A 21,269-nucleotide genomic window follows, 5' to 3' on the forward strand; every position below is an offset into this window, starting at 1 on the left:
CCCCACCCCAAACTCACTGAAGCTTAAATTGTGTCCCCCAAAGTTCCATTTGGAAACTTGGTCCCCAGTGTGACAGTGTTGAGAGGATGGGAAATCCTATTGTGATGTTTGGAAGGTGGGGCCTTGAAGAGGTGATTAGATTGTAGGACCACGCCCTAATGAATGGATTAATAATTGTGGTCAGGCACATGGTTCTGAGGGCTTTAAAAGGAGAGTGCATGAGGAACTATCTCTCTCTGCTCTGTCATTTTCTGCCATGTAGGATCCCTATGTTGCTATAAAGCCACCACCAAAGAAGACCCTTGCCAGATGTGTTCCCTGGACTTTGGACTTCCCAGCCTCTGAAACTGTAAGCAATAAATTTTGTTCTTACAAATTACCCAGTTCTAGATATTTTGTTATAAGCAACAGAAACAGACTAATATAGTATGTTTTCTTGGTGAATAGACAGATGAATGAATAAATACATGAATGAATGAAATCCTGGCCGTACATGCTTTGGCTTCTCTTCTTGGGCACCCACGGTTACCCTTTTCACTAAGTTGTCTGTTCTGGTTTGCCTTTTCCTGATATGCACCTGACACATAGTAGGCCCTCTGTAAATACTGACTGGATGCTATAAGCTTCTAGATTAATTCTGTGTCTATCCGCTTTCCACTTAGGCCATTTGACTGCTTATTCTAGCTTCTAGACAAATTCTTTCAAGCAGCCAGTTCTTTAGGGTTCCTGGCCCTCACCCTCTTTCTCCATATTCATGGCCACCCAGGGTCAGCCTTTCACCCCTTACCCCATCTCTCCTTTACTCCTGCTGGATCCCACATGTGGACTTCTGTCCTTGGAACATCAAGGCACTAGGATCAGTGGGTGTAGCTGCCTCATTTTTTTACAGAAAAAAAGAAATGTCAGGAATGGACCCCAATTCGAGTCAGTAATTGAATTGTGGTCCATTTCTGACATTAGCCATGGTCACAATGTTTCTTCTCTTAATCCCTTTGGTCCTTCTAACCCTTTGGTTTTAGTAGACTCTGGAGTGCACCTCTTTTGCTGGTGGGCTCCAGAAGGGGCAGCTGGCTACTATGAGAGCCTTCCATGCATGCTGGCACCCTGGGGTTTCCCTCTGAGTTTGGTTACTACCAAATACCAAGACTCAAGTCTAAATGCCCTGCCTTTAGCTTCCAAGGCCTTCCATGACCTGGTAACTCTTACTCATACAATCTGAGTTTCACTCCATCCTAACAAATTTCTTCTGTCAGTGCAGCCTCTTCCACCCCTGTCCACGTGCCACATCTGTTCCTCCTTTAAATGTACCCTCTCATCCAAATGTCATCCATCCTTCAAGGTCCAGCTCAATTTCTAGCTCCTCCAAGAAGCTTCCTACGGCCACTCCAGCACTTATTGATCTTCCTCTTTCTCCTTAAGTACAAATTCACATTATTTTCGTTGATCATAACATATCATTCATTCTTTCCTCTGTAAATCTTGCCTTCCTCTGTAGACCATAAATGTCAGTGACCTTCATATCGGCTCACACACACATGGCGGTTTAAACAAATAAACTTGACTGACCCTACATCATAGTTAAATATGTGGTATTTCTCTGGTATCTTCCCTTGGAGGCCTTTCTGTTTTTAACATTTGAAAAAGAACCAGACATCTAGGCCAACAATGGAAGCCAGCCCAATGCCTAGGGGGTCCTAGGAGATGGGGGCCGTGGGCCCTAGCTCCACCCCCACTGCCACTGCCACCGCCACACATCCAGGCCAGCATTGGAGTCAGGCTGATGCCTGGGATCTTGAGAGAAGGGGGCCGGGACAGCCTTGCCCCCACCTGCAACCAGAATTTAGAATGTACTTATTAACCACGTGTATTTCTTTAGGTATGTGACTTACCTGCTCATGTCTTCATTAAATTTCAGCTTAGATTTTTCTAATTCATTTTTAAGAGTTTTTTTTTTTGCAATAAGGATATTATTCTTTGTGTGTTTAAAAAAAAACAAAACATAGAGAATAGAATAATGGTTACCAGAGGCTGGGAGGGGTGGGGTTGGGGGTGAAGACAAGGGTGACCTAATGGGGACAAAACTGTGCTGTCTGCCCTAAGTGAATCATTGTGCAGGATGTGCATGTACTGAAACAGCACGTTGTACCCCACAAAAATAAATATAAATAAAATTGAAAAAAAAGAAAAGGCGTCAACTTTTTCAGCTTTTCAGCATCACATTGATGAGGACAATTGAGGGTAAGTATGTTTACTAGAGAAGCAGAATGAACTTTCTGTCCAAGACAGAAATAGAATCCTTTCCTCCAAACCCCTGCTGGAGCCTGTTACCCACATATAATTGTCACATGGGCAGGACATACAAAGCATTCAAATGTTCTGTTGATGATTGAATACTCAAGTGGAGCTGTGGCATTTGTCAACAGCCACCAGTGTTCGGCAAATGTGCTCCTCGCCATTGAGCACTGGCCCTATTGCGCAGCATTATTCCTATTCTGAATGGGCCTGGCATTATGTAATAGAAGGACAGAAGGTGGAAAAAGCAAAACACCAATAAATAGATAAATGCCACTTTTCCTTTTCAAAGCACCTTGCAGATGACCTTGCTATGGTTTGAGTTAAATTGAATTCCACTCCACAGACTCAATTCTGAGTGGTTTCTTTTTCAGGCCTCGGGACTTCTGGGCAGACCGAAGAGGCGGTTGAACTGAATGCTTAAGTTAAATTCAAGAAATGATACTCGTTTCCCCTCCTCCACTGGAACAGGCTGAAAATCTTGGGTGGGTGTTGCTTTTCTGGGTAACCCATCCTAAACTTTCTATGCACTGACTCTAAATTGGCAGAGGTAACATCGTGGTCAAGTCACTGTCCCGTAGCTGAGATCCACATAGCTCTAGGGGGAAATATGTGAGAAGTTATTATCAACAACTTCAGCCACTGACATAACACACACACACACACACACACACACACACACACACACACACACACACACACACTCGGGACTCCGGACTTCTTCCCATCCTGCTCTCTCTTCATCCTCGCATTTTATACATTCCATTCCAAGTACAAACCTCCTCCACCTGCAAGTCACAGAAAGATAAAAGGGGAGATCAAGGCTGAGGATAAAGGGGACTTAGCCCCGGGTAGCTAGACAGTAGGGCCTATTGAGAAAAGAGCCACCGATCACGAGATGTGGGTCTCTGGAGCCAGACTGTCTGGGTTCAAATGTTGCCTTTCCCCTTCCTGGCTGTGTCATCTTGGGCAAACCGCCTAACGTTTCTGGGTCTGGATTCCACATCTTAAACAGAGATGACAACAGTATTGGCTTTGTCTTGTGGATTTGTCCTAAGAATTGAATGAGTCAATTCATATGGGGCACTTAGAACAGTGCCTGGGACACAGTATGTGCTTAATGAATATTAGTTGTCATTGTAGGGGAAGGTGTGGAAATCCCATAAAGGCCAGGATAAGATTCATACGAGGCAGTAAACAATAGAAAAACATATCTGTTGGTTCTTTGCATAGAAACTGGTCTTGCTCATTATCCAGCAACTAATTATTGAGGGTCTGACATATGCCAGCCCCGTGCTAGGTACAGAGAATGCAGATGCGGAAAACATTGTAACAGTCCTTGCCCTTGTGAGCTCACAGTCCAGCATGTGTGTCCGTTCACAGACGCTCCTAGATGAGACGCCCAGCCAGCGGACACTCGCCGTGCAGCACAGGGCCTGGCCCACGGGAAAGCTTTGGGAATATTCACCACTATGCCCCTTCAGGGAGGCTCCTCATGGACATCCTTGATTCACTTTCCACTTCGATTTCAGAATCAGCCACGAAGCAAAATCCTAGATAAACTCACCCCTTGGCTCTCTGAGATGCCCCCCGCCCCGTGTCTCCTTCCTCATGGAGGCTGTTGCTGCCTGATGCACACGCTCCGTACTCCTGCTCGTCCATTTCAGCCATTCCTTGGTTCTTGCAGAAGCATCTTTAGTGGATGTCCCCTGCCTCTTCTGTTCTCGTCATGCCTTCCTCATGACCACACCGCCATTCTCTAGTCTTAACCCCCATTCTGGGCCAATAGAATTCATTGTACTTCCCTGAGACCCTAGTTGGCCATCGTCTGCACATCCTCTCAACTTTGCAGTCACCTGAGACTTCAAACACACCCTTTTCCTTCTTCTACTGGCATCAGTGGAAAGAGTGAACCGAGACTGAGCCAGTGGCTGGGTCAACCTGGAGCCTGTCTCACCCCCAAGACCTTTATCTGTGTTCCCCTCTCCACCTCTCTCTCCATGCCTCCAGCCCTGGCTCCCTGCACCATCCCCTGCCACAGTCCTAACTTCCTCAGGCTCTGCCCCCGGAGCCTGCTGCTGGACAGCACAATAGTCTGCACATTGTTCCCCACAATGTTCTAGGGCCTGGTGTGTGCTGTAGCCTCAGGAAGCCTGCCACATTCGCCCTAAAATCACAGTGTGTCTGGTTGATAACCCAGTGCAATAGCTTGTCCAAAAGTAATCATTCCTTCTCTTCCCTGGGAGCATGGAGCAGAGGAATTCCTTGGCTCTGGGCTCTAATGCGTGTTTTGGCAAATGAATACAAGAAAGGCTTCAGTGAGGTCTTTCTACCTATCGCCTCATCTAGGCCCAGGTAATGAGGAATTTGAAAGAGGATTTGATGAGTTATGAATACACTGTCTCCCAAAAGCTCATCAAAGAACAATCCAGGCTGGAAAAATAACACTTTGCTTCACTCTCATTATGAATATATAAAAAATTAAACTTTCACATTTTACTGGGCTCTTTCATGTGACGAATCTCATTGCATTGTCAACGTATAGCATGGCACAAAATCTGTTATAATTTATTTACCATTGAGCTAAATATATTTTCCTGTTAGCATGGGAATACCTATTCTTTGCAAAAAAGTTAGGTTTTGTTGTTGTTTTTTACATTTAAAGTCAATTAAGAATCAAGTTAAACAACACTGGAGTTTTCCTATCTTGCAGCACTTAAGGTCCTGGAGAGGAGAGCCTTCCATTCCAGATGAATTGTTAATAATTAATAATGGGCTCCACACAGCACTCCCAGTAGAGCTGTCCCAGCATACCAACCTTCACACTCCCGATGCGTGGAATGCGTGATTCCTCCATGAGCTGCATTCTGCTGTGCGCAGCTTCTATCTTGAGGCTGAGTTGTTTCTTTATATAGAAACCAGTACCCTTGTCAAATCAAGTACATGAGTCATCTGTGCATTTCCTAAAAACCATCACATCAAATTTTCTCATCTGCTATCCGTTTTCTTTTCTTTTGTTTTTTTCAATTTTATTTATATTTATTTTTGTGGGGTACAGAGTGCTGTTTCAATACATGCATATCCTGCATAATGATTCACTGAGGGTAGATGCCATAGTTTTGTCCCCATTAGTTTACCCCTTATCTTCGCCTCCCCTCCCCCTCCCGTGCTCCCAGCCTCTGGTAAGCATTATTCTATTTTCTACTTTTTTTTTTTAAACACACAAAGATTATCATCCTTATTGCAAAAAGAACTCTTAAAAATGAATTAGAAAAACCTAAGCTGAAATCTGCTGAAGACATGAGCAGATAAGTCGCACACCCAAAGGCATACACGTGGTTAATAAGTATCTTCCAGGGTCTGGTTGTGGGGAGGGGCGAGGCTGTCCCGGCCCTGTTCCTCAGGATCCCGGGCATCGGGCTGGCTCCGTCGCTGGCCTGGATATGCTGTGGCGGCAGCGGCTGGGGCAGGGCGAGGGCTCATGGCCCCCTTCTCCCGGGGCCCCACCTTGGCACCGGGCTGGCTTCCATCCCCGGTCTGGATGTTCCCATGTTCTTTTTTAATCAGAAGGAAAAATATTAACAATGTGATCGTCTTGATGAAAATCCTAAACATTCATAGAATATTGTTACCATGAAAACGTTTTTTGGTGGTAACTGAATTTCATACTTGTTTAAGAACTGATTATGTCTCCATTTGCATCTGTACCAACCAAATAACTTATAACCTTTGCTAATTTGGGGCTTATTCATTCTCTGACCTGTGATATTTTAGACACTATTGAATGGCCTGAGACAGTGGCACTAATTAGGGCTTAGAAAGTATTTGATGGTTATTTTAATTTTGAGAGCCAGATAAAGCAATGAGAATCGGTGGGTTTGGCCCTAAGCAAGGCTTAATTCCTCACTTTCCTAGTGACTCAAGGAATGGGGGAAAGTGAAGCTTGTTCTTGTCCTGTATCATAGGTGGATATTTATGAAAAGCTTTGATTCCCTTTTGGGTTAGTACATTATACTAAGGAGCTGAGGCTTTAGGGAGAGGACACTATCTTCTGTACAAAAACAAAAAAGGATGCCTGAAGTTCCTTAGGTAGCCTTTCTGCACTCCCAAGGGCAGTTAGAGGGCAAATATTAGGAGTGTCCCATCTACTTAGGAATTTGAAACCAAAGGGGTCTGTTAAACAATTGGTTCGATTGTCTGAATCTCTCTAAACCTTTTCTGCTTGTGCATATCTTCTGATCACAAAATCTTGCCAAATATCCCAAGAGTACTCACTCCTGTGGGATCAAGGCTGATACTCTTTCTTCCTGCTCCTTTATTTTCTGGACAAACGATGGGTTAGAGACAGAAGGGCTAGATGAACATGCTTGTAGGATTCTTCCCACTAGAAAAAGGAAGAAAATGGTCCAAAAGAACATTGTCACTATCAATTTGAAATATTATTAGACCTTTCATTTAACTAAGAGAACAACTAACAATGGCTTTATTAATAATAATGTCAGTTCCTAATGTCGTTTAATGTTCCAAAGGTTTTGGGAAAATGGGCACAGAGATTTTTCCTACTCCCAATGAAAACACACTAGAAATTCACAAGTTGTTCCCAGTAAAGTTAAAAACTTGAATTTATCCTGAGCTATTGTCATCAAATCGCTTATCAAATAGGTGTCCCATGTTCCCAGAAAAATGACTTTGGCTATTAAGACTCAAATCACTGGAGAGCAGAGGAAAGTCCCAGATTTTGCCCTAAATGAAAAAAGAATTATTTTCACCTTTTGTTTATATATTACATTGAAATAGAGAAAGTAGGTGGAGAAACCTTCCAGAATAAGAAAGATTGGATCTGATTGAGTCGTAGGGGAATCTAACTGTAGAACACTAGTTCTTCTTTCTTCCAGAGCATGGAAGGGGGGATGTGGGCCATTTTGCTACCATAGAAACCAGCCAAGGTATGTGGGAGGGGGAGGGAAGGCCCACTGGAGGCCCATCCTCTCCCTCCTGGAACTTAAAGATCTCACTTTTCTTAAAGTGTGCTAGTCTAGAGTTGATCTTCCTAATGGCAAGAGATGTATGTGTGTGTGTGTGTGTGTGTGTGTGTGTGTGTCCTTTTTATTTAATTGACCTCTAATCTGCCTTCCCTCCTACTTTGCTTGTTAAATCTAGTGATTCTGGCTGACAAAAACAAATCAAAAACAAAAACAGCAAAAAACCACTGAGCGCCTACTATGTACCAGCACAGCTCTCTAGTGGAATGCACAGGACTACAAGATACCTAATGCACATTGCATGGAGTCCCTGGATGCTTAGTTATATATCTCTCCTGTCCCTAGTTCCACACTCGGAGATCTCTTAGAAAATAAGCAGCTCAAAATAAATTTCCTCCCCTCTTTAATTCAGAGGCTGTTTCTGAGCCATGGTTCTCTTTAGTTTTTAAAATTGAATGTTAAAAAATCTTATTACAAGTCGTCCTCCACACAGATGCAAGAAGCATGCCACCCCCATGTTTGCAGTTCCTTTATAATCCCATGTTGCAGGCAGCCACCTTTCTTTTGTCCTCAGCAGTTCTTTCCAAACTGCTGTGAAAGGCAAAGAACCAGTGGGACAGTGGAAAGCTGGTGAGCGTGCCAAAGTCTGTCTTCTGGAAGGAGGCTGTAGGAGAGGAGATATTCACTCAGTACAAATGTACTGCTGTGGATGGTAGGGAGTTCCCATCACAGGAAGGATTCTAGATTAGGTTGGACAGTTTCTTAGCAGGTATATTGTAAGAGTGATTAGAAAACTCAGAGGAGGTGTTGGACTAGATGTCCTATAATGTCCATTTTCTAAAAAAACAGACTTTATTGTTTAGAACAGTTTCAGGTTCACAGGAAAATTGAGCAAAAGGTACAGAGAATTCGCATATATCCTCCTGCTCCACCCCCACCCCCTGCAGCCTCCCCTATTATTAGCATCCCCCACCAGAGTGGTACATATGTTACAACTGATGAACCTACATGGACACATCACTATCACCCAAAGTCCATAGCTGACACTAGGGTGTACATTCTATGTACAAATGTATAATGATGTGTATCTACCGTTATAGTATCACACGGAATAATTTCACTGCCCTCAAAATCCTCTGTGCTCCACCTGTTCTTCCCTCCCTCCCTGCTAACCCTTGGCAACCACTGATCCTTTTACTGTCTTCATAATTTCATCATTTGCAGCGTGTCATATGGTCGGAATCATACACTATGTAGCTTTTTCAGACTGGCTTGTTTCACCTAGTAATATGCATTTATGTTTTCTCGATGTCTTTTCATGGCTTGATAGCTCATTTCTTCTTAGTGCTGAATAATATTCCATTGTGTGGATGTACTAATGTCTTTTTCAATCATATGTTAGTTTCTATAGATTGCAGGATAGCACTGATAGGGTGTCCACAAAGGGGAAATAAAAAGAAAGTGACTGCCTGATAGCTGTGATTTCTAGTGAGGAAGGAATGGCTGAGCTTCAGAATTCTCAGAGAGCGATGGTGCTGGTGTTAGGGGTCAATCTCAGTGTGCCACATGTGGAGACATGACTCCATGCAAGCAGGATGGATGAGGGTTTGTTCAGGACAAATCCAGTGCAAGGATGAGGGTTTTGTTCAGAGATCCAGTGCAAGCCAGCCAAAACTAAATCCAGGATGGATGAGGGTTTGTTCAGAGATCCAGTGCAAGCCAGCCAAAACTAAAAAGGGACTGTATTGACTCCTGTAACTGGGGATACATCTGGATGTTCAGACATGACTAAATGCAGGGCCAGAAAAGATACCATCAGGGTCCTGGCTCCCTCTGCCTCTCAACTTTTCTTTCTTTGGGGTTGGCTTCATTCTCAGGTGGACTCCCCCACAAGTGGCCATGATGGCTGCCTAGAGCTGTGGGCTCACTTTCTACCACTGATTAACACTAGTGCAGGCAAAGCATCCTTTCCCAGCAAAACTCTCAGGGAGGAACTTCATGGCCCAGTTATGAACAAATCTCTGTGGCTGACTGGCACCCACCCCTGGGATTAGAGATTGGGATCACCCACCACCACCACCTGAACAACTTGAAAGTGGACTAGAGGAGATTTTCATAGGGAAATTGGGGTGCTCTTACTAAAAGAAAGTAAAAGGATTATGGGTAAGTGAAGTCAAAATAGATGTTCCCTGTGCTGGACTGTGGGAAAACAGTTCAAAAAGCAGAGATGAGTGTCAATACATATTACATAAAAGCAATGAAAATAGTGTTCTTGAACATGTTCTCAACACAATCAATTCAAAAAGAACCTTATTATACTCTTTTATAATTGAAAATTAAATGCTGGTGTGGCATGATCTGTCCTTTTCTGGGCCTTCATGTTTTGGGGCTGCTGGAGAGGTGTGGAGGAATTGGTGGGCTCCAACTCAGCTTCCTTTCTATCCATTTCTAGTGTGTCTTCATGCATTGCCAAGACTAGAAAGCTAAATACAACATTCCCCAGACTCCCTTGCAGCTAGAGTAGTGGATACAAATTAATTTCATTAATTAGATGTGCTCAGAGAAGACTCGCAAGGCAGAACCAGGGAGAAAGGCATCTCTTTGCTTTGTGGTTGCTTTCTGTGGCCAAGGACTATTGTGGAGACATTGGGCTTTTCTGCAGCAACTTTCCAACATCCATTTTCTAGCTTTGTGGGTTTAGAGAGACAGCAGTAGAGGCAGCTAATGGACTCCCCTGATCATGGAAGTGGTAGCAACTCCTGGGTAGGCTAGTCCTGCAGCACTGCTCTGGGAGTCATTTCTGCAGGCCCAACCTAGAGCCAACTACTGTAGCCCTTCCAACAACATCAAAAGCAGGCAATTCCCTGTCTTAAGTCAGTTTCTGCTTAAAATAGCTAAAGAAGCATCTATTTATTGGATCCAAACAGGCAGAATTGACACAAGTCTTAAAAAAAAAGTTTGGTTCTTTCCCAAGGCCTAGATGTTCAGAGGGGGCCAATTTGGGAGCAACCCTTGGTGACATGGGCAGATAAGCAGTTCATTGGGCTTCCATGGGGCATGTTCCCATGGAAGAAGGAAGGACCACAGCAACTTCTTGGGCTTATTTCATCAATATGTGTGCCCCTCCTTAGACATCACCAGAACTTTTGTCTCTGCTCACCCTTCGGGAACTATTCTCTGTTTCTTGAATTAATTCTCTCAGTGGAAGGCTTTTGCTTTCATCCTTTTATTCACAGTCCATGAATATTTATTAAGCACCTACTGTCTACTGGCAAATGCTGTTCCCTCTGCAAACTAACCACCTCAGCCCTTCCACCTTCTAGCCTCCACTTCATGCTCCTACATACATGCACAGACATACAACATGCTTGTATATGACACACAAACATTCCGACTCCTCAGCCACTCTAACTTTTACACATTCTTCCTTGACTACCACGATCCAGGTTTTTAGTCCTACTGTGTGCTCCTATAACTCCTGAATTTCTGCTATCAAAGCATTTTTTCAGTGTGTTGAAATTGCTTGTTCACTTCTCTGTCGCCCATTCTAGATGTAACTTCAGTGAGGGCGAAGATGGTGTCTCTCTTGTTTGCCAGTGTAGACCCAAGACCCAGCACAGTGCCTGGTATACCCAGGCCCAGATGTTCAATAAATATGTGTTGAATTTATATTCTGGGCTTCCAGAGACTGAATTGTCTCTAGAAACTCTCAGATCAAAGATCAGCTCTGAAGATCAAAAGAGGTGATAAAAACTCCAGATGCTGAGGCAAAATTGAAATATGGCAAAATATTTCTTTCTTTCATCCCTAAGTGTCTATTTCAATCTCCCATCCTCATGTCTTTCAGCTTGACCAAAGAGAAAGACAGAGACAGAGACAGAGACACAGAGACAGAGAAAGAAAAGTTCAAACAACTTTGTAGCATTGCACCATAGGATACCATTTCATTGTGAACATCCTGGCTACCAGAAATGTTATTGATCCTTTTCAGATTTTGATTCTGTCCCTTATAAAATATGTGACCTTGGAGGAGGTTTTTAACCGGACACTTTGTTTTCTCATTTGAAACATTTCTCATGAAGTGTGGGGGATTAAAGTTGGCCACAAATTCTTTGACACTGTTTGCATCTAGAGGTGGGATTGATGTCCCTGTCCCTAACCCTTTAATCTGGGTGGGCTCTGTGACTGCTTGACGAATAGAACATGGCAGAAGCAGGGCTGTGCCAATTTCCACACACCGGCCTTAAGAGACACCGTGGCAGCTTCCACTTCCTGTCTTAGAATGCCCCCTGACAGGGAAGTCAGTCACTATGCCGTGAAGGAGCCTTAGATGTAGTCCCTGCTGGTCCAGCCATTCCAGCTGGAACGCAGACATGTGAGCGAAGAAGCCATCTTGGATTATCAGCCCGGACTTCAGGTGATGCCAGCCCTGGCCACCATCTGACTGCAACAACGTGAGAGACCCCGGGCCAGAACCACCCAGGTGAGCCCAGTCAACACAGAACTGTGAGCCACTAAGGTCTGGGGTGGTTTACCAAGCAGCGGTAGACAACTGCAACACGAAGTTATGATAATACCTATCTCTTAGGACGGTTGTGAAGGTAAAATTTTGTTTTATGCAAAATCCTTTGCCCACAGCCTGAGATAAAATAAGTCCTCAATATACATCACTTTTCCTGCCCTGTCTCCTTCCTTTTTATTAATTCTATGAATTTCCAAGAAGGGGTAACTCTCAGTGTCATCATCATCTGAGGTAGGTCGGGTAGGGTGGACTATGTTAGATGTTCGGAGTTTGAATAGCTCTCTTTTCCTTTCTCCATCTTTCTCTTGTTTCTTTCTTTTCTGTGTTCTTTAAAACATAGCCAGATCATTTAGACCTAAAATAAGAATACCAAATTCAGCCTTTGTGTTGCAGACAGAAAAATCATAGGTTTGGTGTGGGCTCATGGTAATGAAAATCAAGCTCCAGAAGCTAAAATGACTCAAAGCAAAATTCTCCTTGACGACTTTTGTCGTGTGTGTGTGTGTGCGTGCGCGTGTGGGTGTAAAAAGCAGTTAAGAAATACTTTGGACTCATGATTATTTTACCATGTAAGCATGACAGAATTGCAGCTTTTTTTGGAGGGGGAGGGGTTAAAAAGTACATGGTTACCTGTACTTATCAAATTTGCTAAGTTTGACTTTATAGAACAGCAGAACCCAAGTTTGATTTAAACCATGCAGAAAGACATGGTGCATATGGGAAATGCTCTTTTTCTTCCTGAAAGGCTGAAATCACATCATTCTAATGATCTCCCTAGAAGTCAATCTTGTACTCTGTTTACTGTGAAGGCTGTGGGCCTTGCTGATTAAGTTCCCCATCCTCGAAGACTTGCTACTACAGCAGCCTGAGATTACCTATTTCCTCTTGAATTCCTGCAAACACCTAAACCGTTATAGACAAGAGGGCTCATCTCAGAGTCTGAACTGCGTCAGGATCATAAATAAATTCTCTCAAATTTCTGGTCAGTTAAGTCCAGGGTAAAAGGGGGAGTTAAACTAGATGCCTGACATGTACAGATAAGGAAATTGGTTTATTTTACTTTTACATCTCAACCTTTCATGTGGATGTGGACACAAAGCCACTGAATTTGTCATCATATACTCCAGCATAAAAGCCTCTGGGACATTTGGGGGCCCACAAGCTTGGAAGAGTTGGGGTGGGGGATGGTATGGGGACAGGGGAGTGGTCAGCCCGAGTATCTGGTGACATATTTTGCCTTCAGTTCCAGGTTGGAGGAGGAATTTGGCCTGCCGATGAAGATGCATTTCCCTGATGAGAAATGTAGGGGCGGAGCTTGGGATTTTATGAGTGCATGGCCCACATCCTCCTCGGCGTCAAGTCGCTTAACTAACTCCTGTGGTTCCTCATGACCCGAGACTAAGCGCAGGCCCTTTCAGGTTGCTACCGCCCAATCCAGTCAATATCACAGACACCGTAGCTGCGGTAGCTGTTTTCTTTCCACTTCGTAGCTCTGGGAGGAGGTGTGACTTGCTCTATAATTACTCCTGGTTTGCCTCTGGGTGTGCTGTGCATGCGCCTGACAGCGTGTGCTCGCTGGAGCCTGCGCTGTGGTAAAGAGCCAGAGAACGTGGGTCTAGAGCGAAGTGGGTGCTATTGTTTTGCCCCACAGTCAAATGTCACATTTTGGGGGGAGAATGGGGGAGAGTGGGATGGGGTCTTTATTAATGATTGCAATTGTAGCCAAACCTATGATCCGGGATGCCACCCCGCATGCACCCAAGTCAGTGCTATCACCCCAAATTATAAGGGCCCAGGCACGAAGCCGGGCAGTGGAACGGGCGCTTCAGGCCCTCGAGGCAGCCCCCCAGCAGGTTCCCCGAGGGAGGGCGGTGGACTGGGGGGACCGGGCGGGGACATTTGCCCGGGAACTGTTTTTGGGCGGCTCGGGCCGGCAGGTAGGCGTCCCCACGCGGCCCCCGGCCAAGCCTACGTCCCGGAACCCGAGACGCCCCCAACCCCGCAGCCACAGCATCTGCCCCGTGCCCGCCGTCGGCGGCCGTGGCCCGGCCCGCACGTTGCTCCCCTCCGCCGCCTGCCCCACTTTGCCCGCCCCTCGCTGGGCCAAGCGCCGGCTCCGGGAGCCCCAGGGGGCGCAGCGCGCGCGGAGTGGCGCCGGGGGCGGGGCCTCGCTCAGGGCCCGCCGGGATTGGCTGCAGGAGGCGGGGGCGGGGTCGAGCCCGGACAAAACAGCGCGCACGCTGCCGGGGTGCAGTCCCGGCCTGGAGCCTGAGCCCTAACGAGCTGCAGCGCCCGGCCGCTCCCGTGCATATTATTATTGACTTTTAATACCGCGGAGTCCCCCATCCCGGTCCTACAGCCCGCTCCCGCGCAGCGCGAGCTGCCTCCGTCCCGCACGACCCGTCCCGCGCGGTGCAGCCCCGGCCGGAGCGGCGATGCGCCTCATTCAGAACATGTGCACCATCGCCGAGTACCCTGCCCCGGGCAGCGCTGCCGCCGCCGATTGCTGCCTGGGGGCCGCGGGCCGTCGCCTGGTCAAGATCGCCGTGGTGGGCGCCAGCGGCGTGGGCAAGACCGGTGAGTCCTCGCGCTCGGCGGGGTCCCGTTTAGCTCTGGGGCTGGATGTGAGCGACCCCCGCTGGGAGTTGCGGATAAACGAGGCGTGGGAGACGTGGGAGCTGCAGCTGGACCGCTCAACCCCCTCCTAAAGGTCCGCTGCCTCCCTCGGGAGGGACCGTAGCCGTCATCGCTTCCACCCCCTGCTTCAACAGGTGAGGGAAACTGGGGTCCAGAATGGTCGGGTGACTTTCCAGCACCACCGGCACACCTGAGATTAGAATTTTGGGGGTTTTGAGCCTCAGGGGGTTTCTCCTGGCACAGAAAGGGGGGTTAGTGAACGTAACCCCTCCTGGGGGTCTTTAGGGTTTGGAAGACGTCTGTCTGCTGGAAGGCTTCAGGTGTGGCTCAGCCGGGCTCAGAGGAGAGCGTGAGCCAAACGACCCTCCCAGCTGGACAGAGTCATAACTCACGCTGCCCTCTAGCCCCTCCGTTGTGTCTGGAAGAAGGGTCAAGGAGCTGCAGGGGAGGAATTTCACTTGGTTGCTGTCTATGGTTTTCTTTGGGAGAGTTGTTTTCCAGGCTGGGGGTGGGTAGAGACCAATCTAACTTCCAGGGCTAACCTCGTTCCCTTCCCTTTTCTGACCCGCAGCTCTGGTGGTCCGGTTCCTCACCAAACGATTCATCGGGGACTATGAGAGAAATGCAGGTGAGGAGATGCATTTGAGGAACATGCTGTCCGTCTGCAGGAGTACTGCGTTCCCATTTTTCAGTGTCTTCCAGGCAGGTCCTTCAGAGGACAGTATGAGCATCAGGATCCCGCCACTTCCAACTTTACATGCCCTTCCATGCTTCCCCACCTCCCTCCCATAACTGCCATCTGGCCTCATTCCATTCCAAGCCCATTCATCATTTTATCAAGTGCCCGAAAGTATTCCCCTTGGTATGTTTTAACTATAGGGACCCCAGTTGGAAACACCCTTTGTACTCAAGAGCTTCTCCCTTCGAAACACTCCTGCAAAAGTCATAAAAAAAGACGCCAGCTCCTCCCCCAACCCCTCTCCCTCTCTGCTGGCTGACTTTTAGAGGTGACCTTTTAAAGCAAAGGCCAAAGGAGAGCAGTTGTAAACCTAAAGTTCTCTTTTCTTAACAAGGAAAAATAACCAGATAGTAGAATTTAGGAGAGTTCCTGAATAAATGAGAGGACAAGTATTTCAATCACTATGATTAAGGATAGCCACTGGGGAAACTTAAGGGCTTTCTACCTATGCTCTGTTAACAAACTGCTTAAATCTGTACATCGTATGAAGTACCTGTTGGGGATTATTTGAAATGAACTATATAAGCCATTTCAAGATAAGTCATGGTAGCCTTGGTCAAAGAATGATTAAGTGCTAAAATAAAACAAAGTCCAAACATGCTGAGTAAGAAAATTTGCTTCAAGGAAATACTCTAGAAATGTAAACTCCTTTTAAAATGGACAAATAAGTTTCCAAAATACTTGCAAACTTTGCCCTGGTTTTAGTAATAAATCTACTAACATGGGGTTAAAATTGCTGTTGGTTTTTTAAAAAATTGGTAGTAAGCCCATTAAATAAACTATAGCTTCCTTTTGTGCATTGGTGCAGGATTCATTTTTTTTTCCAACTTAACAAAAAAACCCCACAATGTTTTAAAGGTTGTACAAAAGAACATAATCTATTCTCTTTGCCTTTTAGGTAATCTCTATACCAGACAAGTCCAGATAGAAGGTGAAACCCTGGCTATTCAGGTTCAAGACACTCCAGGTATTCAGGTGAGATGCTTTCAGATATGTGCCCGGCTCAGAGGGGAGCCTGCTTGGCTGTGGAATTGTTCAGTTGTTCTTCAAGTACCTCATTCTGAAGGAGGCGAGAAATTTGGAGAGTCAAGTCTAGACTTTTATATGTTGTTTGACACCTCAATTGTATCTGGCTGTTGGTCAGGCTTAGCCTGGCTTACTTCAGGAGATTTGGCTAAGAAGCCAAGAAATCTTGCCTTAGAAGGACTCAACACAGCAGGAAAGACCAAACCAAACACACTTGAAAATGGCAGTTTCTTTGCTATGGTTAAAAAGGTCAGTTTTTACATATGTGTCTTTGGCATTAAAAACCAACCGTCTAGGTATAGTCTCCAAATACTTGGAATCACTTTTACATTGAGGAAAGTTACTCTATAGACAAAAGAGTCATGCTAATGTTTTTTTTTTTTTTTTTTTTTTTCTTCTGATCTGGGCAGTTATCCAGGTTTAAATGCTTCCAGCTCCTATCTTTACTTCCCCAGACTTACTGTCTAGCCAGTTAATTTCCCATTTTGTGCAACTACAAAGTCTCTCTGCATGGAGTTCTCTGCAGGTCAATTTTCCACTTGAGTGTGGTGAGCAGCACTGTTATTTATTCCAACTCTGTGCAGCTGGATCAACATATTATCAAGAAAGCTGAGGTGTGTGGGGATATAACTTGTTTATGGCCTGCAATCCAGTGTTACTGTGAAGGGCTCTTTTGAATTCGGTATCCAGCCAAGCCAGGGCTGTTAGCGGCACTCACTGCCATTCACCATGCCATCACCCCTCTCTTTCAGGTCCACGAGAACAGCTTGAGCTGCAACGAACAGCTGAATCGGTGCATTCGCTGGGCAGATGCTGTAGTGATCGTTTTCTCCATCACTGACTACAAGAGCTATGAACTCATTGGCCAGCTCCACCAGCATGTCCTGCAGCTACACCTGGGCACCCGGCTGCCTGTGGTGGTTGTGGCAAACAAAGCTGACCTGCTGCACGTCAAGCAGGTTGACCCTCAGCTTGGACTGCAGCTGGCCAGCATGTTGGGCTGCTTGTTCTATGAAGTGTCTGTCAGTGAAAATTACAACGATGTCTACAACGCTTTCCATGTCCTGTGCAAAGAAGTGAGTCACAAGCAGCAGCCCAACAGCACACCCGAGAAGCGGAGAACTTCCCTAATTCCCAGGCCCAAGTCACCCAACATGCAGGACCTGAAGAGGAGGTTCAAGCAAGCTCTCTCTGCCAAAGTGAGGACTGTCACCTCTGTCTGAAGCAGGCGCACTCAAGGGGGTTTGGTCTTCCTAGGAGGAGGGCCTGAGGTTCTTCCAGTGCAGGAACATTGAATGTTGGCAGTAATTCATGGTTCTAGCAAGGGCTGGAGCAGAGGGGCCAGGAGGGCCCATGGAACTGCTGCAGAAAAGTGCTGTTCTGAGCAGGGGGACAGAATTGAAGAGGCTTGAACTAGGCCACTGAGCCACTCCCTGAATATGTGAAATGTACTCTCTGTCTTTTCCTTTGGAGTGGGGAAGGGGGCATAATCGCTTTGGTTTTTGTTCTTACCTACCTTGTAAATGATAGTCAGTTGTAGTTTCTCCAAATATATTGATGTGATTTATGGTGGGAATGAAAGAACAGATTAAGCATTCACAGGCTTTCTTTTTTTTCTCCTCCCGCCCCTTCTTTCTTTTCCTCCCCCCCCCCCCCCAAGTTATATCCCCACACACCTCAGCTTTCTTGATAATATGTTGATCCAGCTGCACAGAGTTGGAATAAATAACAGTGCTGCTCACCACACTCAAGTGGAAAATTGACCTGCAGAGAACTCCATGCAGAGAGACTTTGTAGTTGCACAAAATGGGAAATTAACTGGCTAGACAGTAAGTCTGGGGAAGTAAAGATAGGAGCTGGAAGCATTTAAACCTGGATAACTGCCCAGATCAGAAGAAAAAAAAAAAAAAAAAAAAACATTAGCATGACTCTTTTGTCTATAGAGTAACTTTCCTCAATGTAAAAGTGATTCCAAGTATTTGGAGACTATACCTAGACGGTTGGTTTTTAATGCCAAAGACACATATGTAAAAACCCCCCCCAAGAGGAAGAATTGCTTTTGTCTTAGTGTGATTTGCATCTCTGGAACATGATTCCTTATAGAATGCCTTCCTAACCTGAAGGATACCCAGATTTCTTTCTTTAACAAGGAAAATATCCCCACCACCCGCCGCCAAAAGGTCAAGTTTGTGGGCCAAAATATTATGTATACAGACATTTGTAAGTTTGCATGGTCTGCAGGAAGGCGCTGGTTCCTCCTGACATGATGGGTATGCTTAGTTGGGGATGTGTTGAATGCTTGTCTCTCAAACTCTTCAACCCCAGACGTGGACTAATTGTGAGACTGTGTAGTTTTTGTGTGCATCAGGTACAGAAAAAACTGTGTCAATTGATTTTGGTGTGATTTGTGTAAATGGCTCACGGCAATGACACTGGGTTGCTTCTTATACCTGGCTGAGTCGTGCCTCTGGGTGGCTAAAATACAAGAACGCTATCTTCTAGAGAGTGAACAGATGCAGGGGCTACCCGCCAAATCCCCTACACAGATGCACTTTAAAAAGCCACTCATGCTTTGGCTTAAAGTGTAATTAATTTATTTTATGTACAATAAATATCATTTTCAAAGAACAGACCTCTGACTTGGACTTTATGGAAATGTTAACCTTTTGCCCATTAGAGAAGCTATTACTTAGTATTCTTGTATTTATGGGGCATGTTGAGTAAAGCAGTATGTCTTCCAGAGGTTACCTCTTAAGACTCACAACAAACCAACGAGGTGCATTCTATTATTCCTACTTTACAGGAGAGGAAACAGGTAACTTGTAAATTGTCATTTACTTCTTTATATTTGAGAATAGCATATCTCCTATTCATTTCCTTTGTGGTCCTCCAGGATCTGGCTACACATCTCTCTCAGCAAAGCCTTGAGGGTATTAATGCTTTTACACAAGATTACTGCCTCTCTATACGTGCTTTATTTGGCAAACCTTTCTTTGGGTATGCTGCTTTCAAAAACCCACTTTATTTTCATTGCAGAAGCTCACAGCCATTGATCTAGAGCTGTCAGGAGCCACTCCCAGGGAGCTTTCACCACAATGTATGTGCTAAACTGCCAGGCCTCTCATCTGCTTCCATCTGGGCCTGGAAGACCTTTCATGCAAGCTAAGTGAGTCACCATCTTTACAGGCAAATAATCACACCTTATATTTGTTTGAGTAGTGCTTTCACATCCCTGGTGTTGTCTAATCCTCAGGATAACCCAGTGAGGAGAGTGGGGGAGGTATTAACACCATTTTACAGATGAGAAAAACAGATAGAGTGCCAGGACTTCAACTCTGTTTTCCCACGGGTAAATATCCTGACTGCTCTTGACAGGGCTTCTGCTGGTGCCCCAAACCCTCCTTATGTGCAGGGTAATTTTCTACACTTCAAGCCTAACCTGCCTCTGAGAAGGGTGTGTGTGCTGGAGGCAGGGAGGGCAAGGGTGCTAACTTGAGACTCTGGCCCGGCTCCTAGGTGGCAGAGCCACCCCTGTGCTGGGCTCAGTCTCTCATTCTAGGGCAGTGGCAAGTAACTCCAACTAGATGCTACTCTTATTTCCATCCATCCTGTGTGGCTGTGTTAACAACTTCCAGTGAGTGAATCTTTATATACTTACCAGTGGTCTCTACCCATGTTATGGAAAAGAAGATGAGTTCTCCTGCGGGCAGCTGCGTGCTGCAAGGGTGCTGGGAGCTGCTGTGCTTCCATTTACTGCTGTCCACTGCTTGCCTGTCGTCTCCATCTGCAGATCCCTCGCAGGCTCCTCCTGCCCCGCTGAGCCATGCCTGCCACACTAGCAACCGCCCTCATTTCCTCAGCCTGCGCTGAGCTCCGTCTCTCATACTTCCCCTGAGACAGTCATGCTGGAAGGGGTCTCAGAGCTCTAGTCCAGCAGAGGGATAAAGTGGTTTGTTCAAGTCCCTGGGGGTGGGGAGGGGAGGCGGAGAGAAGAGAGACTGAGACAGAGAGAGACACACACACAGGCAGAGACAGAGGGAGACAGAGAGACAAAGTCCCGGCTGGAAACCACCCAAGTTCCAGTTCTGTCCACTGTCTCAGGCTGACTTGACTATTGATAGCTGTGGAATACACCATGTTTTCTTCTTGCAAATGTAGCTTCATGTTTCATTACTTTTGCTCATCTCTTTCATTATTAGTATCTCTTCACTTAATCCCCATTTTCGTTTTCATTTTTTAATTTCTTAACTACAACCATCTGGCACCTCGGTAGGGGAAGCCTCCTTTGCCACCAGGGTAAGGGAAGGCAGCAATGTGGACATGTCTGAGGTGCAGGGGAGTAGAGAGTAGGAAGGAATCAGAATTTATTGTGCCAGATTGTATTATCTCCTTTAATCTTTGGAAGAATCCTGTGAGAAAGGTAATAATATCATATCGCTTTCATATTAAAGATGAGGAAACTGAGGCTCAGAGAGATTAAATTACTGCTGAGGGTCACACCACACAGGTAGTAACCATTGTTGTTTCTACTTGCTGAAACAGTGCCAGGCAGTGTTGGAGGTGTTTGGAGTAACTGACATTTCCCACAGCAACTCCACAATCCACCTTAGTCTCTCCTACACCAAAGGAAAAGGGAGGCTCAGCAGAATTAAGCAGCTGGCCCAGCTCCTCCGTGGCAGGTCCAGGACTCCACCCCAGGCCTGTCTGTGCCACAGCCCAACTCCTGCTTCCCTCCCAGTAGAGCCCCGCCGGGAGTTCTCTCCTTCCTCTGTGGGCCCCGCCCGCCCCGCCCTGGCCGGTGTTCCCTGTCCTGCTGTCCTCCACCTTCCTTTTGCTACCATGGACTCGTGGCTCCTCACTGGCCCCAGGCCCCCCTTGCTACCGCGGCCACATCTGCTGTTGCCATCAGCCGGCTGCTGGCGGCCTCCAGCCCCAGCTCAGCAATAAAGACGTCCAGGCAGGGAGGGGGCCAGGCGCAGCCCGTCTGTCTCAGAACCAGACCCACGTCTGTCGTGATGTCTGGCTTTTGAGTTTCCTCCCTGCCTCAAATCAAAAACATTCTCAACGCTGC

General features: G+C 46.1%; 1 protein-coding gene and 1 pseudogene across 1 annotated transcript; both read left to right on the forward strand.

Moving 5' to 3' along the window:
* LOC103591399 overlaps nucleotides 1–14,075 on the forward strand; it is a 55,536-nt pseudogene extending 41,461 nt beyond the window's left edge.
* RASL11B (RAS-like, family 11, member B) lies at nucleotides 14,049–17,795 on the forward strand. Its single transcript, XM_008573834.1, has 4 exons — nucleotides 14,049–14,373; nucleotides 15,005–15,061; nucleotides 16,071–16,147; nucleotides 16,951–17,795. Exons 1-4 carry the CDS (start codon nucleotides 14,232–14,234, stop codon nucleotides 17,419–17,421), a joined length of 747 nt encoding a protein of 248 aa, XP_008572056.1. The 5' UTR covers nucleotides 14,049–14,231; the 3' UTR covers nucleotides 17,422–17,795.
* Nucleotides 17,796–21,269: the final 3,474 nt, after the last annotated feature.

This window comes from Galeopterus variegatus, unplaced genomic scaffold, assembly GCF_000696425.1.
Source record: "Galeopterus variegatus unplaced genomic scaffold, G_variegatus-3.0.2 Scaffold969, whole genome shotgun sequence".
Classification (NCBI taxonomy): domain Eukaryota; kingdom Metazoa; phylum Chordata; class Mammalia; order Dermoptera; family Cynocephalidae; genus Galeopterus; species Galeopterus variegatus.

Coding starts and splice junctions, on each gene's coding strand:
- RASL11B (XM_008573834.1), top strand. CDS start 14,232: ATGCGCCTCATTCAGAACATGTGCACCATCGCCGAGTACCCTGCCCCG. Junction 15,062..16,070: donor GGACTATGAGAGAAATGCAG/GTGAGGAGATGC, acceptor TTTGCCTTTTAG/GTAATCTCTATACCAGACAA. Junction 16,148..16,950: donor AAGACACTCCAGGTATTCAG/GTGAGATGCTTT, acceptor CCTCTCTTTCAG/GTCCACGAGAACAGCTTGAG.